The sequence below is a fragment of the Ambystoma mexicanum genome, chromosome 8 (genome assembly GCF_040938575.1).
Source record: "Ambystoma mexicanum isolate Mex_15411 chromosome 8, UKY_AmexF1_1, whole genome shotgun sequence".
NCBI lineage: Eukaryota > Metazoa > Chordata > Amphibia > Caudata > Ambystomatidae > Ambystoma > Ambystoma mexicanum.
The window spans coordinates 1,042,159,922-1,042,175,465 of record NC_090929.1 but is presented as its reverse complement, the minus strand read 5'-3'; the positions used below and the strand labels follow the sequence as shown (position 1 = coordinate 1,042,175,465).

Below are 15,544 nucleotides of genomic sequence, written 5' to 3'. Positions count from 1 at the left end.
CCAGAGACATTATCGTGGCGAAAAAGAAGAGCACCTTCCTCCTACTCAACATCGGAGCGGCTACCCTGCGCCTATTCAACGCTACCCCGAACCGCGGAAACTACGACAACTATGACGCAGCCAAAGCCACGCTCACTAACATGTTCAAACCCGACCTCAACCCAGATTACGAGCGTTTCCATTTCTGCATGGCAAGGCAAAGGGAGAAAGAGACAGTAGACAAATTCCACGCTCGGCTTCGTGAAATGGCGGTAGGCTGTGAATTCCCGGACGAAGAATTTGCGATCCACCTCCAGATCATCAATGGGATATGCTCTGAAAAACTAAGAAGGGCCATACTATCTGAGAGAAACATATGCCTGTCCCGTATCCTCGAGATGGCGCGACTCCGCGAACAAACGGATGACCAGGTAGCGATCATGGAAGCAGCGATCCAAAGACTGCCAATGGACAGCCCCGGGCCCACAGAAGAGGTTGCAGCCATCTCCAGACACCAGAGAAATCGCACAAAACAAGGCCAGAAACCCCACCAAACACAGGGGCGAGACAGGAACTGCAAATGGTGCGGAGGTCCATGGCACAGAGGCGAATCCTGCCTCGCATGGGGATCCACGTGCAGAAAATGCAATCGCCTCAACCACTACACCGCGGTCTGCCTAAACCCGCCGAACCAGAGCGATAAAGACACGGCCCCACGACCAACACAAGAGCGCCGGAAGAAGTTTGCACCCAGAGAATCTTCCTCCCAACATGCACGAAAAGGGAAAGCCAGAGCCGTTGATGACTCCCAAAGGTCCCCAGACACGAGCGACAGTGAAGACAGCTACAGTAGCGCGTCCCCCGAAAGGAGAGACAAGGGAAGACGGAAGAAAGGAAGTAGACAAGTACATCGCGTACACCTAATATCAGCTGTCGACCCACATCGGTCTCGACGGAGGAAGAGACCATCGTGCACAGTCCTCTCCAACGGGGAACCGCTAAAAGTGGTCATCGACACTGGCGCAACGGTGAACGTCATGCCCGTAGTAGCCTTCAACAAACTTCAACCGAAACCCGATCTTCACAAGAAGAAAGTCAGGCTGTATGCCTACGGAAGTAAGAGACCCCTACCCGTGCAAGGATCCTTCAAGTCAGACTTTGCCCACAAGAACACCAACTGTGGTGCACGCATCTACGTAGTGGATGCCGGATGTGAGACGCTGCTGAGCTGCAGAACAGCGGAGAAGCTGAAACTAATACACGTCGCTTTCGACCTCAAACACGACGAACTCAACAACCTACTGCAACAGCACAGAAAATTATTCCAAGGCATTGGATGCCTAAAAGGGAGAACCATCAAGCTCCACATAGACCCCACCATTGAACCGAAGGCAGTGCGACATCGACGGATTCCATTTCACCTGAGAGGCGCTGTGGAAAAAGAACTAGCCAAGCTCGAGGAAGCAGGAATCATAGAACGAACATCTGGACCGACCCTGTGGGTCTCGCCCATGGTAGTAGCCCAGAAACCCAAACAGCCAGACGCGGTAAGGATATGCATAGATATGAGGCTCCCCAACTTAGCCATCGGAAGAGAACGCCACGTAACCCCCACAATAGATGAGCTCATCGTAGACCTAACCGGGGCAACGGTCTTTAGTAAACTTGACCTCAGATCAGGCTATCACCAGCTAAGACTATCCAGAGAATCAAGGTACATCACTACTTTTTCTTCTCACCTCGGCCTGATGAGGTACAAAAGACTCAATTTTGGGATATCATCTGCTGCGGAGGTGTTCCAGCATGAAATCCGAAAGGTCATCGCAGGATTAGAAGGCACCACCAACATCAGTGATGATATCATTGTATACGCACCGAACAAGAAAGAACACTACAGACGACTAGCGGCAGTCCTGAAGAGGCTAGAAGAAGCAGGCCTAACCCTCAACGCAGAAAAGTGTGAATTCGACAAAGATGAACTATGTTTCTTTGGCTACATTTTCAGCACAGAAGGTGTGTCCCCTGACCCATCTAAAGTACAAGACATAAAAGACACCAAAGCACCACAATCAGCCTCAGAGGTGAGGAGTTTCATGGGGATGGCGACCTACTGCGCACGGTTCATTCCTGACCTTGCCAGCATTGCAAGTCCACTCAGAGACTTAACAAAGAAAGACCAAAAGTGGGAATGGACCGCGACTCATCAACAAGCGTTCCAACAAATTAAAGACACTCTGTCTACCTCCACCCCCATGGCTTTCTTCAACGTAGAAAGGCAGACTGAACTCCTCGTTGATGCCAGCCCAGTTGGCCTGGGAGCAGTATTAACACAAACTGACAATGAAGGGAAGGTGTTCCCCATCGCGTTTGCCAGACGAGCTCTCACAAAACCCGAACAGAACTATGCACACATAGAGAAGGAAGCCCTAGCCATCTTGTGGGGGTGCCGTCATTTCAAAGTGTACCTGCTAGGCAAGCAGGCGAAAGTCTTTTCAGACCACAAACCTCTGATACCAATCTTCCGAGGCTCTGCCCCTCATCCGCCTGCACGCATAGAAAAATGGATGCTGCAGCTACAGCCCTACAATATCGAAGTTGAATATCGCCCCGGATCAGACAACCCGGCAGACTGCCTGTCCCGACACCCGAGGCCCGCTACAGACAATGAACAACGCCATGCGAAAGAGACTGAGGAGCACGTCTGTCAGGTAGTCGCCTGCGCGAGACCGCGAGCCCTAACTCTGCAAGAAGTAGCTTGTGAGACAGAGGCGGACACCATCCTACAACACACAACTGCCGCTGTCCAATCAGGGAATTGGAAGAGCTACCTCACGTCGATGGCCCAACGCACAACACTGGCACAGGTCAAACTCAGAGCTCTGTTCGGGATCAGGCACAAACTCTCGGTGGCCCCGGAAGGGCTACTGCTAAAAGGACACCGAATCATATTACCCGAGTCCCTTGAGGAGAGAGCCCTCCGACTAGCTCACAGTGGACACGAAGGCATCGTCAAGACCACCGCGTACCTTAAGTCCACGATGTGGATGCCGAACATGCAGCAAAGGGTAGTAGAGCTAGTGGAGTCCTGCGCGGCCTGTCAAGCATCCAGAAGACCAGAAAACCCGGAACCGATAAGCAGTGTCCCTAGAAGCTGCAGGCGCTGGGATGCAGTCAGCATGGACCACTGCACAATCGCCGGCGAAGGATACCTACTCGTAGTGATCGACGAGTTTAGCAGATATCCCGAAGTGGAACACGTGGCATCCACTAACGCCGAAACCACTATCCTCACGCTAGAGAAGATATTCGCCACTCACGGAATTCCGAGAAAGGTGAAGAGCGACAACGGACCATCATTCACCAGTCAGGAACTACGCAAATACTTCAAAGAAGTAAACGTCAAACACCGGCGAATTACCCCAAGATGGCCCCAAGCAAATGGAGACGCTGAACGATTCATGGGGTCACTCAATAAAGTCATCAGGATCGCCAAGGAGCAAGGACGCCCGTGGTTGAAGGCAGTATATCGGTTTCTGAGAACACACAGGCAAACCCCGCACTCCGCCACGGGAATCAGCCCAGCCGCTCTCATGCTCGGAGTACCCATACAAGCAGAACTCCCTATACACCCTCAGTGGACAGCCCCAGAACCAGACATCCCAGCAATGGATGCCACGAGGCTGAGGCGGAATGAACAGGAAAGCGTTGCCAGACGAGCTTGCCACAGGGAACTGACCCCAGGGGACACCGTCATCGTCAGAAACCGAGCACCACCTAAGAAGATGTCACTCAACTTCGAGCTTCAACCATGGACAGTTAGTACCACTAATCACAGCATGGTCACCGCTACCCGAGGGGGAGAGACAGTAACAAGAAACATATCACACTTCCGGAAAGTACCCCCAGAACTGTGGGAAGAACATCCAACGACTCTGAGGGGTGAAGCAGGAACACCACATACACACCCCGAATGCCAGCACCACCGGGTAGTCTTGTCACACCAAGAATCTCAGACGGACCACACCCGCAAGAAGAGAGAGCTGAAGCAGAGAACCCCAAGGGAGACACACCGAAGGAGAGAAGCACCCGGTACCATCTGAGAGAAAAGCCCAAACCATCGTCGCGCCTCCAAGGATACGTAGTAGACGGGATCTACCGTCAGAAACTCACACCAAGATGAACCCTGAATGCAGTAAGCGAGACCATGTACATATAATGTGTGTGTCAGTTCATAAGTAGTACCAGCCCGAAATGTTTGTTACTAACAGCAATAGAAAATGTCTCCAAGTTGGGGAGGAATGTGGTGTCACGTGCCCGGCTACGGCACGGTCACGTGACGCAGTGTAAAAATAAAGGAATCACCGGAACTGGTGGTAGGAGGCCAGTCCGGGTTTAAGCACCACCCGAGCGAGTCGGGTCTCTTCTGTGCTGCGACCCGCCCCTGCGCAGCGTCGTTGGGCAGGCCCGCCCAACTCCCAGCACCAGGCGGGAACTGCCGCGCTTATCATCACAACCCCCAGGTGCACCTCCATGTCGTCAAGACGTAGTTGTATTGGGACAAGCATGTCCACCACAACTCTTTTAATAGTGGTCTCAACTGATGACCCCAGGACTTGCTTAAAACTGTCTACAAGGGCCAAATCTTGCTATGGGGAGTCTTCCTTGCCCTCTGACCCTTCCTAGTCCGCCTGAGGGGTGTACTCCTCTGCCATAGCGTATGGTTTGGTTTTATTCTTTGCGCTTTTTATATTTTTATTTTAAATATCCCTGGGTAAGGTTCCAAGGTGCAGAGCGGTTTGCTATTATATTTGTATATCAATACATATATACCTGGAGCCAGCTGCGCATGCCTTCTGGTGTGCTGTTCTGCTTTGTTTGTGACATATTGGCGAAGCGAGACGAAGTAGAGTCTCTGGCGCTTGGCGATCGTTAATCTCCTTTGATTTCAAATGAAATACGTCACTGAGCACCGGAGGAAGGAGCAAAGGACCCGTGCGGTTCACAGGCTCCCCCTTGCTGAGCGCGTACATCGTGATCTCCTCAGGAGAACGAAGTGATGCCAGGTTTGCCACTTCTCCGGCGCTGCGACAGAAGTGTGTTGGTGGCCGGAGGGGTGGGGGGGCTATTGGGACCGCGTGCGAGCGACTCGCTAAAAACAGATTGAACTCCTGGAGAGGAGTGTTAGGGAAACGAAAGAAGCACAGGGGTTCCTGCTTCTCCCGGGCACCGTTACTCAACGTGTGTTGGTATCAGGGCGGGAAAACCGCGCGGCTCGCCTAAATTGTACTCCCTTTAGGGAGCGTTGATGGCAGGGGAGCGGGAGGTGGGGCGGAGATATAAAAAGTGTCTTCAACGAAATAATGATAAATACACAACAATTAAACTGTCGGAAAGGAGCATAAACTGCTCTGAAGCCTTGTCTTAGTAATCACTTGCAAACACCATTTCAGAAAAAAACACCTCACAGTAGGAGTTAAAGTAAAGTAGAACGTATATCTTGCTGTGAGCAGCAAAGGAAGAGCTGCAGTCATTTGAGAGGCCAAGTCTACACCAATTGCCTGTTACAGGTCACAAGTTGGGTGGCCATAGTTCATTGTTTCAAGGACCTATGGGAAATGGAGTTTGTTAGGAGCTCCACCTACTTTGGACTATTTTCTTGACATTTCCTGGACATATTCTCTTGAGGATTTCAGCACATATGCAAGTTGTTTTATTTATGAACTTTGCCATGCTAAAATCTTGCTGCTGCGCTTCTATTGTTAATGTTGAATTAAAGAAAGAGAAGTATAATGTGAGCCTGCGGTCTTTAACCTGGACTGTTGGGAATATTATAAAGTGAGGGGGTTACAATTGACACAAGCTATGCTTTGGCATAGTGGCATTCGTGGCTGCAGACAAATATGGCTTGTCGGTGTGCCAGTGCCATAGCATAGGCACTTGCCTTCTGTTTGTTATTGGCGCCTTCACCTACTGTGTCTAAATGTAAATCCATTCCTTTGTCTTGTACATGAGCAAATATCATGCACTGGAATCTGTAATGTGTGCGACCTGCAGTTTACATAACATTTAGTGTAGTAACTTTAATTTGTCTGAAAGTACAAAGCCAAAAACCTTCCACATCTCTGAAAGCTGTGTACTGCTGTGCTATAAACCTTTTTTCATAATAAGAATGAACATAGTTTAAACCTTTGGATTTTCTCATCCCCGACAGATTGTTGTGCAGGGCATCCCTGAGGTATCGCGAGCTGTCATTCACATTGATGAGCAGAGTGGAACTGAGAAGTATAAGCTCCTGGTGGAAGGGGACAACCTGCGTGCAGTGATGGCAACACATGGTGTGAAAGGAGCCAAAACCACATCCAACAACACCTACGAGGTAATGTCGCTGCTACATGTTGGGATCACGGCAACCGCAGTCGCTGCTTGTCTGGGCCCTGCTACCGCTGATGGCGTGCTCAAGAAATGCTGATGCGTCTAGGAACCAGCAGAAAAACTGTCTACCCATTATTTGGTCCTTTTGTGTTAAGTTGGCACAATTTAAGGGAGCTGCACAGTGTACGATAATTGAATTGAAAGTGCTGAATATAGCAGAAGTGACTAGCTGACTACCTCTTGTCTTAAGCTTTAGCCTCCAGTGTAATTCAACATATTCATCCCAGATTACATCTTCCCATGACGAGCTAAATCTAACCTGATGTGATCCAAATGAAAAAAACACCTCCTTGACCTTCTACCACAAATGCTTAATTTGAGGACTAGATTGCATTGATGTATCCTTTTGCAGAAAATAAAATCATGGGCAATTGTCAGTCACGCATCTTTTTTAGAGACTAGATGTACTATGCTTTGATTGTCTCTGATAACTGTCTTGTTCACCTGTGTCCGATTACATGACAATTTATTTTTAGTTGAATTATGGTAAAGGAAGACAATGTGTCAGCATTTCCTCCTTCGATTGGAGATGTAACTTCTGTCTGCCATTCCTTCTTTCTTAGGGAGATGACCAAAGTTCAGAGTGAGATTGTATGATAATTGTACATTACATAACTGTCTTTAAAGGTCATTGGATCAAGATGCCCACATGCACGTATATTTTATTCATCTAATGATTATAAATTGCAATATGGCTGTCGTCCATCTTCGTGGCAAAAAACGTTACAGACCACTTGTTAAAATAAGTGGTTAAAATACAGTTTTAGAAATCAGTTGGCATCGCCTGTGAGAGCTGTTTCTTGAAACTCTACATGTGATGCAAGGCCATTTATATTAGCCGCTCTTTGTTTTACTGAGCAGAATGTAACCTCTCCACCCTCTTTCCATTGTAAATCTCTTAAAACCACCTGACCTGGATCCAGAAAACAGAATCCGAAATCCCTTTTGTGTGTTACCCCTGCTTATCTTCAAACCAGGGAATGAAAGCAAAGTGTCCTCTGAGTTACATCAGAGTTAGATCAGGTCAACGATATAACGGCAGGGAATCCAAGTGATGATGATCGGTGCAAGTAAACTTATTGAATGGGACAACCCCATGATAGATGTGAATGCAAGCGTCAGATGGCATGACCCAGTGATTGGTCTGACAAGTGTGAGTGATGGAAATGTAATTGTTCAGTAGGTCGAACGGGTGAGAGCTGTAAGACAGATTGGACAGCCCACTGAGTATTCATTCCAATAGTTGAATCAGACGAGAGAGAGACAGACAGACAGACAGACCAGGAGCCAGTCTGCTGATGGATGCAAGTGTGAAATATGGCAAGGCAGCTACTAAGGTGTATGATGCAATTCTCAACTAAGGCTCAGACTATGTTTTGAGAAATATGCACATTGATGCTGTGGCTCGTGGAGGGTGTCAAATCTGCAGCATGTTTGTGTTCTGTGTGTAATTTGCAAAGTAATCTCTGAAGGCTCATCTTCTTCCTTTGTTTCTATAGGTAGAAAAAACATTGGGCATTGAAGCTGCTCGCGCCACTATAATCAACGAGATTCAGTACACAATGGTGAACCACGGCATGAGCATCGACCGCAGGCATGTTATGCTGCTAGCCGACCTGATGTCCTACAAAGTAAGCATGCCTGAAAGCCAGGCTTTTTTTACTTGCTACATTCACACCTCCTTCAAGAGTTTTTTGTGTGTCAAGCCCTTCCAACTTCATCTCTAAGCAACCCAGAATAGACCTGTTATCTAAACACGGGATAAAAAAGCAGACCCACGAATGTATTCCATTATTATTGGATCTCTACTGTGAGCAGAGTTTAGTGTGTCTTGCCTAAAATCACCCTTGAGCACCAAGAAATGAATGCTACCACAGGTTTCTGGTGCAGTCCATGACACTGTTTGCAATCACCATTTGCCATTCTTGCTGTTTATTTTATGGTTTTATACAGTGCTTGGCCTCTGGACATTGATAGTCAACGCAAAGGAAACCCTTATTGGTCAGAAACAATGAGTGAAATCTAGGAGAGTTATAATGAAGAAAATAGTTTATTTATTTATTGTTATATAGTTTATTACAAAAACCTTTCACAAAAAGTAACCAAAAAATCCTCCTAAAAAAGTATATAAAAAATTTAGGTAACTATACAATAGCACAGGAAACTAGGAATGAATACAATTTCAGTTAATATTGCTGCTACCTTTCAGCCCCAGAGTGTTGTGATGAACCTGGTGATGTCCTCACTACTTTCCCTGAAGCAGCTTCCTCTTATGTGGCCAGGGAATCGCGACTATGAGGAAGGAGCACCTAGGTGTGATTTGGTTAAAGGAAACCATATACGCCCCTTTTCCTTTTAGGGATGTTCTCTCAATTCCCCAAACTCTAATGGCATATTGTCATACCCCTCCCCACCCTTTTAATGGATCTACTTTTATTTTTCCCCAAGATACCATTAGGTATCACATGCTAGCCACTGACACGAGGAAGAGAACATGAGTGAGGAAGGTTACACCTAGTGAAACTCTGTATTAATTTCCCCAATAGCATTTCAGAGGAACACCCATAACCACTGACACGAGGAAGAGTCTAGGAATAGTAAAGACTACTCCCAATAAAGCTCAGCCTTTAATTCCTCAATACTGTGCAAGAGAAAAATTCATGCAAACTGACACGAGCAAGTATGGTGGTGTAGTGATGATTTTGTATACTAATAGGATCTGTGAGAAAAATCCCTTGTTGCAGCTCAAGGAGTGCACTTTATTTTTTATACAACGTTTTTTTAATTGAATTCTCTTCTTGTATAGTAGTCCATCTCATCGATACAAATTCATTGTACTGATAACATCTATGTTCCAATTGCACCATTGAATACCATCACCGTTGATGTTCAAATGAACTATATTTATATCACCATAAATGAACTTGATATATGTTGCTAAAAGATCTCTAGGAGAGCTCCCCTACATCAGAGGACACTATTACAATGAACTGAATTTTTTAATAGATTCCGAGTTTGTTTAAATTTCAAAAACATTCAGTTGTTATCCATACGAAATTGCTACGGCACAGTCTGTTCTATTAAATGCAGACAATTTGTTCAGTGCTAGTCTATAAATCTGACATGTCATGTTTCTGTTCTTTTCTATGGATTGAGAACATTTATCAGTGTACATTATTTAGGGGGCTTTTGCATTTCATAAATTCTAATTGTTTTCTTTGACCATTTGTAACTGTTTGCAAAACTGTGGTCTGGTATTCATAGTGTTTCCAAGTCAAAGTATTAACATCTTGTTGAAACACTGCCGCTGTTCATGTTGTGTATTCTAGCTGCAACTAAGGGGCAAATACTTGCATTTTTTTTTATTACTTCTCGTGTGACTATGGGTGTCACTTTATTTATATAGGCGACGTTCAATATCTGCGTCTGTAAAACATAACACAACATGCATTACTTTAGTTGTGTTTTATGTAGCGCTCATTGTTTTTTCTATATAATGTCCACAAACACTACTGCAAAAGCCTCCTCCTTAATCCACCTTGCGACCCCTCCAGCTTACCCAGAATAGGTCAGCGAGACTTATCCTTGGCCTCAAGCCCGGGGACCGCATCTCTCCTGCCCTACAAAACCTTCACTGGCTCCCGGTCTCAGCACTGATTAAATTCAAATCGCTCTGTATCATCCACAAGGCTATCTGGGGCCGGGGACCACTCTATCTTCAACGCTTCCTGTCCAAATACTCCCCTTCTAGACTCCTCAGTTCCGCTGGCACCAACTCCCTGCGTGTTAAGCGGTTTGCTAAGCAGGGAGCTGGTGGTCGATCACTTTCCTCAGCTGGCTCCCTCCTGTGGAATAGCCTCCCGCTCCCTCTGCGTCTTGAGCATGACCTTCATAAGTTCCGAAAAAGCCTGAAGACCTTTCTCTTTACCTCTTCCTTCCCTCCTCTCTTCCCTGCTAATCATACAGTAGTGTGACTGATGTGCAGGCTCCTTATGTTTCCTCTGGGCCCTGACCCCCCACATCTCTCATCCCAGCCGCTGTCTTCTACCGCACTTACTTGGGCTCACCCTACTCACGGGCCGTTGCGCTTACTTTCTTCTCCTCTTAGCACTTACCCTGAGCACTTCTCCTTCAGCACCTTTCTCTCACCCCCATCCCCTCTGCACTTGCACGTTCGGAACACTCACAAGGCATGGTAGGTTCGTCTCCCCTCCCTTTTTATTCTCATTACTTGTATAAACTATTTATTAATTAAATTATTTCTTTGTTGTAATTCATTGTCTACCTTCCTCTGTCCCCACCCTGTTGCTCTGAGGGCACTTTGAAACAGTTTTGCTAATTGTATAAGCGCCTAACAAGTGACCAATGAATAAAGGGACCATATTTTGTGACATAGTCTGTTTTAGACTCATATTTCTTTCTTAAGTATAGAGGGGATAAAAACACACCCTACCTGTGGGCAAATTCAATGAATGTTGGGCTCCACTTGCAGCGCTGTGTATTTTCCATATTGGTGTTAGTCTGTGGAGACACATCTAGGTGGATTTAGCTTGCTACTTCTACTTCAAGTAGGTGTGCTCTGTATTTGTCATGTAGCACAGATAGAGGGGCTTACCCGTTGACTTTTGTCTGTATTCTTCTGTGCAGCTCTGCGTTTCGTGTTCCAAAATGTTCACTGCGTCGCTTTCAGTGCTTTGGTTTACAGTCCCTTAGTTATTAGTCCTACTTTTAATTGCTTCTTCCCGACGGTGTTATACTAAGCGTTTCTGTTGCGGCCATCTTCACATTGGGTTGTTCGCATGTGTACTTCATTGTTAGCAAGTATATGGTTGTCCCTTATTAAGAAATCTTATGTTATCTAGTAGCTAATTGGTATATCAATGTATCGAAATATGTTACATATTTACTGTCATACATAAAGTTGATACTATTTTATATTTATTATTAGATCACTTATTGCTGGTAGTCCTTCTTTTAAAAGTGAACTTCAAAGGGTTGAACTGGAGGCTCTGTCCAGCCGTTTAAGATGAGTAGCGGTACCCTGGAGATAGATGGGGATGCAGATTTTATTCATGCATCAATAATCAAGACAACACAAATAGTTTGGCAAAGGTTTGTCTGTTTTAATATCAAGTATCTAAAACATGGAGTACAAGGAACATCAGCTATTGCTCGATACTGACTCTACTACTTCATAAAAAAGTTGGGCTCTTATACCCGTAACTAGTCATCAACGTTTTGACCTGCGTCATTACCAAGGTCATCCTACGTGGCAAACTACAAAAACCTATCGGGAGGTGGGATTGGTTCTAAGTGAATAACTAAGCATAGGTTCTATATCTGTATAGACTAACAGAAAGAGGTAATTGGATAGTTAACATCAAGTGGGGCGACTAAGCCCTCCCTTCAAAATGGCCACTATGAACATCACTAAATGTATGACTTCCCATTGACTACACACACTGTAGGATCCCCAACTACGTGGTTCCCTACAATTGGTTGGCTTCTAACCCCCGTCGGTACTTTTTCCACCTACGTTTACCAGCACGCGGACTGAACAACCAGGTGCGGTTGAGCCCGTCTTGGCACCAGCTTCACACCAATTAAAATATCATCCATCACCTCCTCTGTGGTCCAGTGTCAATTAGTGCTTTGAAGTTGGCCGTAAGTTTGTACTGTTCTCTGAGAACTTTTAAAGAGTATGGGCACTAGCCGGCATCTCGCCCGTCCAACTTTCTTCCGTCACCTGACTGGATATCATGAAATTGAGCCTTTTCGTGTATTTGATTTTATTTTCAATAGTCCTCTGACGTCTTTTGTTTTAGCTTGACCTCTCTGAACAGGAGCTTCTGTTCTTTCACGTTAATTGTATCCAATGTCAGCCAATTCCAGTTTGATAAGACCTTGGCTTTCTTGGCTCAGTGAACTCCTTAGCTGAACTTTTATTCTGTTTAATTCAATTGCTTTTCTCAACTGCGACACTAAAATGAGGCCTTCTTGCTTCGTTCAGTACTGCTTATGTACATAGTGGAAACATTCATCCTTTACTTGTCCATATGTACCTATAGAGGTATATATGTATATGTTGGCGCTTGCCGCGATCTAATCTATTTAAAAGCATGTGGCTACTTTCATGATTGCTTTGCTGCTTGCATTTCATTGCATCTGTACACGTTTTAACTAAGTATCTTCATCAGGTCTGGTGCTTATGCTGTAAAGCTCTTTGGTGTAAAGCGCTATATAAATAATAAAATATAAATACAAATAAGTCTCTTCATCTTGATCCCAAGATGTCACTTATCCTTGGTACTTCTTTGCTCTTTATAAATCGTCTGCCTCTCTGGTCTGGTTATCTTTTTATGTGTGTCGATTCAACTTTATATGACGTCACCATTCATCCTTGTCATTTAGTTTCTTTGTTTCTTCAGGAATCTCGTTCAAATGGCCATCATATTGTCTTGGATGTAAGTATGGTTTCCTCAATGGGTACTTTACCTCTCATATTCTCTTAGGTATGGGTATTCTTATGGGTACTGCACAGAGTCCACGCTCTTCTTTGCTAGTTTAACTGTTCAGTATACGTCACATACTTTGGTTCATACGTTTCAGGTAATGTAGGCGGGGCAGTTGGAGTTGGGGGTATTTGGCTCCTCCTCTACAGGGTGTTTCTATTAACGTTTCTGTAGCGGCCCTTTTTATCTAGGATTATTCACGTGTATCATGTGTTGTAGGGGATTTTGATTATCTCTAGTGTTGTACTGAGCTGTCTAGTGTGTTGATATATTAAAGATATTTACTCCTCTTAATAGAAGATGGTATTGTATTTATAATTATTACATTTTGTATTTTATTTATACATTTTTAGCAGCGCGCAGTGCCCCTGGGCATCTTGGTGCTAGTTACATACACTGGTCAGCAGAAGGGCGAAAAGACAGTGCAGTGGTTAGTTGAAGAGGTACGTTTTTATTTTCTTTCTGAATGGCAGGTAAGTTTGCTCAGCCCGCAAGGGAAGTTGTTCCTGAGGCTGGAAGCGCACACTGGAGCCTCCTGCTCTTTTAGGGTTGTATCTTGGTATATCTTGGAGAGGTAAGTCGTTGCATGGTCGGATAAGCAGCGATGGGTGATGGAGAGAGTCTTGAATCTGATTCTCTCTCTGATAGGGAGCCAGTGCACTGATCTCCTAGCTTCGGAGATGTGTGTGTGTTTACTCAGATCCATCGATGCCCAAGGGGCATTGTTCTATGTGACTTGTATTAAAGTTTATTTCTGAAGTACTGCATAGTAGGGAATTACAATAGTCCGGCCTGGACCCGATGAGTGCATGGGTGACAGTAAGGTGATTTACCATGGAAAGGAACGGTTTACATGCATAGATGAGCTTTGTGGCATAGTTGTGGCAATGTGGTTGGTCTGCCATGTCATGTTAAGGCTGGCATCCAGGTAGACTCCCAGAGTTTCTACTGCTGTTGCAACTGGAATTTTATGGCCATCAATGATTAATGATTTGAATGTGCTCTCTAGCTTGGTGAGGCGTGCTGGGGAGCCAATGCGCAGTAGCTCTGTTTTTTCGTTGTTAAAGCCGGGGCTATGCTAGGCCATCTAAATGGTGTTTACCTTGATCGAAGTGTAATTGCCGGACAGGGGGGTAAAAATGTGTGTCATCGGCATAATTTGTGTATGACGTGCCAAGAGAGTCGAGGAGATCAAATAGAGGCGTTGTATATATGTAATAGAGGGTGGGTGAGACACAGGAGCCTTGGGGAACACCACAGGAGATAGGTGTAAGGGCAGCCATTGTGTTGCCTGCTAAGACCCTGGAAGTTCTGTCGCATAGGCGATCCATTAAGCAGTGTCAGGAGAGAAGTGTCCAGAGGTCATGAGGTGATGGCACAGTATCTGGTGGACGACCAGGTCGAAGGCCACCGATAGGTCAAGGAGGAGGGAGAGCTTTCAGGCATCAAATGCGTCGTCCAGTTGGTTTTTTAGCTGCAGAAGGGCTGTCTCTGTTCCATGTCTGGAATGAAAACCTGATTGCCTGGTGCCTAAGATGTGATGGGCTTCGAGGAACTGAGGATTGTGTTTTCGAGACTAACTGGCACCTGTGGACTGATTAGGATGCCTTGCTGCTTACTTCCAAGGATATGTCTGGGTTGCTACGTTATGTTTCAACATGTCTCTCGCGGCCTTGCGTTATGCACTAGTAGAGCAGAATAATATTTCAGTAAAGCAGTTTACCAGAAGGCAAAAAGCAAACGTTATAGAGAAAGAAAAATGGCGATTTCAGTCACCTTAAAATGACGGCACTTTAGTCAAGTTTATGGCTATATATTTCTAATACTAAACACATGAGGCGGTTGGTCTTTGGCCAATATAGTGCATGGCCTTATGATTGAGGGGTGTCTACTTTTCCTGGACCGACAACCCCTCCTTTTGGCTATATGCCAAACGCCTCATCCATACATTGCATCCTCTTCTGACCAAGTATCTGATTCTGATTCTGAATCTTGTGCATGATTAGTTTTCCTTTTATTGTCGTCAATATTGATTGACATGAATTCTTTAACTGTTTTTAATTCCTCATTACCGTGGGTACTTGATTCAATAGTGTTCTTTTTTCCTATCATCTGTACACGCTCTTCACTTATTTCAGTGCATATTATGGGTAAGCAGTGTATGCAACAACATGTCATGAATATTCCTAGCACTGCTACTAGGATCGCAAATAATTTCCATCCCCATGAATATAATATCTCCCAGAACCAGGGGCCTATATCCCAACCCCCTTCTTGGGTATGGAGTTCAGGGCTCAAGACGTGCAATTTTCTTATCGCCTCAAAAATAGTAGGGGAGGAGTCATTTACAAATACACAACCCACTGATCCCACGATTTTGCAAACACCGCCACGATCAACCAGGATTACATCAAGAGCCCACGATTTTGCAAACACCGCCACGATCAACCAGGATTACATCAAGAGCCATTCTATTTTGAAGTGTCATTAATCTAATCCCTTTCTCCTCTAATGTCATGTTGTATAATCTATCTGTTGTTCCATTTATTGTTTTCTCTAAGATTCTGGATAGTTTTCGCATATTATAGGAGTTTGATTGGGCCATAAATGGTACAAATGAT

The 15,544-nt window shown here is 45.3% G+C and overlaps 1 protein-coding gene across 1 annotated transcript in view; it reads left to right on the top strand.

Annotated features, from left to right (window-relative positions):
* The window catches only part of POLR3A (RNA polymerase III subunit A), a 1,042,059-nt gene that overhangs the window by 922,622 nt on the left and 103,893 nt on the right, over nt 1-15,544 (top strand). The window contains exons 28-29 of the mRNA XM_069611006.1: nt 6,191-6,355; nt 7,911-8,042. Coding sequence (XP_069467107.1) covers nt 6,191-6,355; nt 7,911-8,042 — 297 coding nt within the window. The remainder of the gene's footprint in view (nt 1-6,190; nt 6,356-7,910; nt 8,043-15,544) is intronic.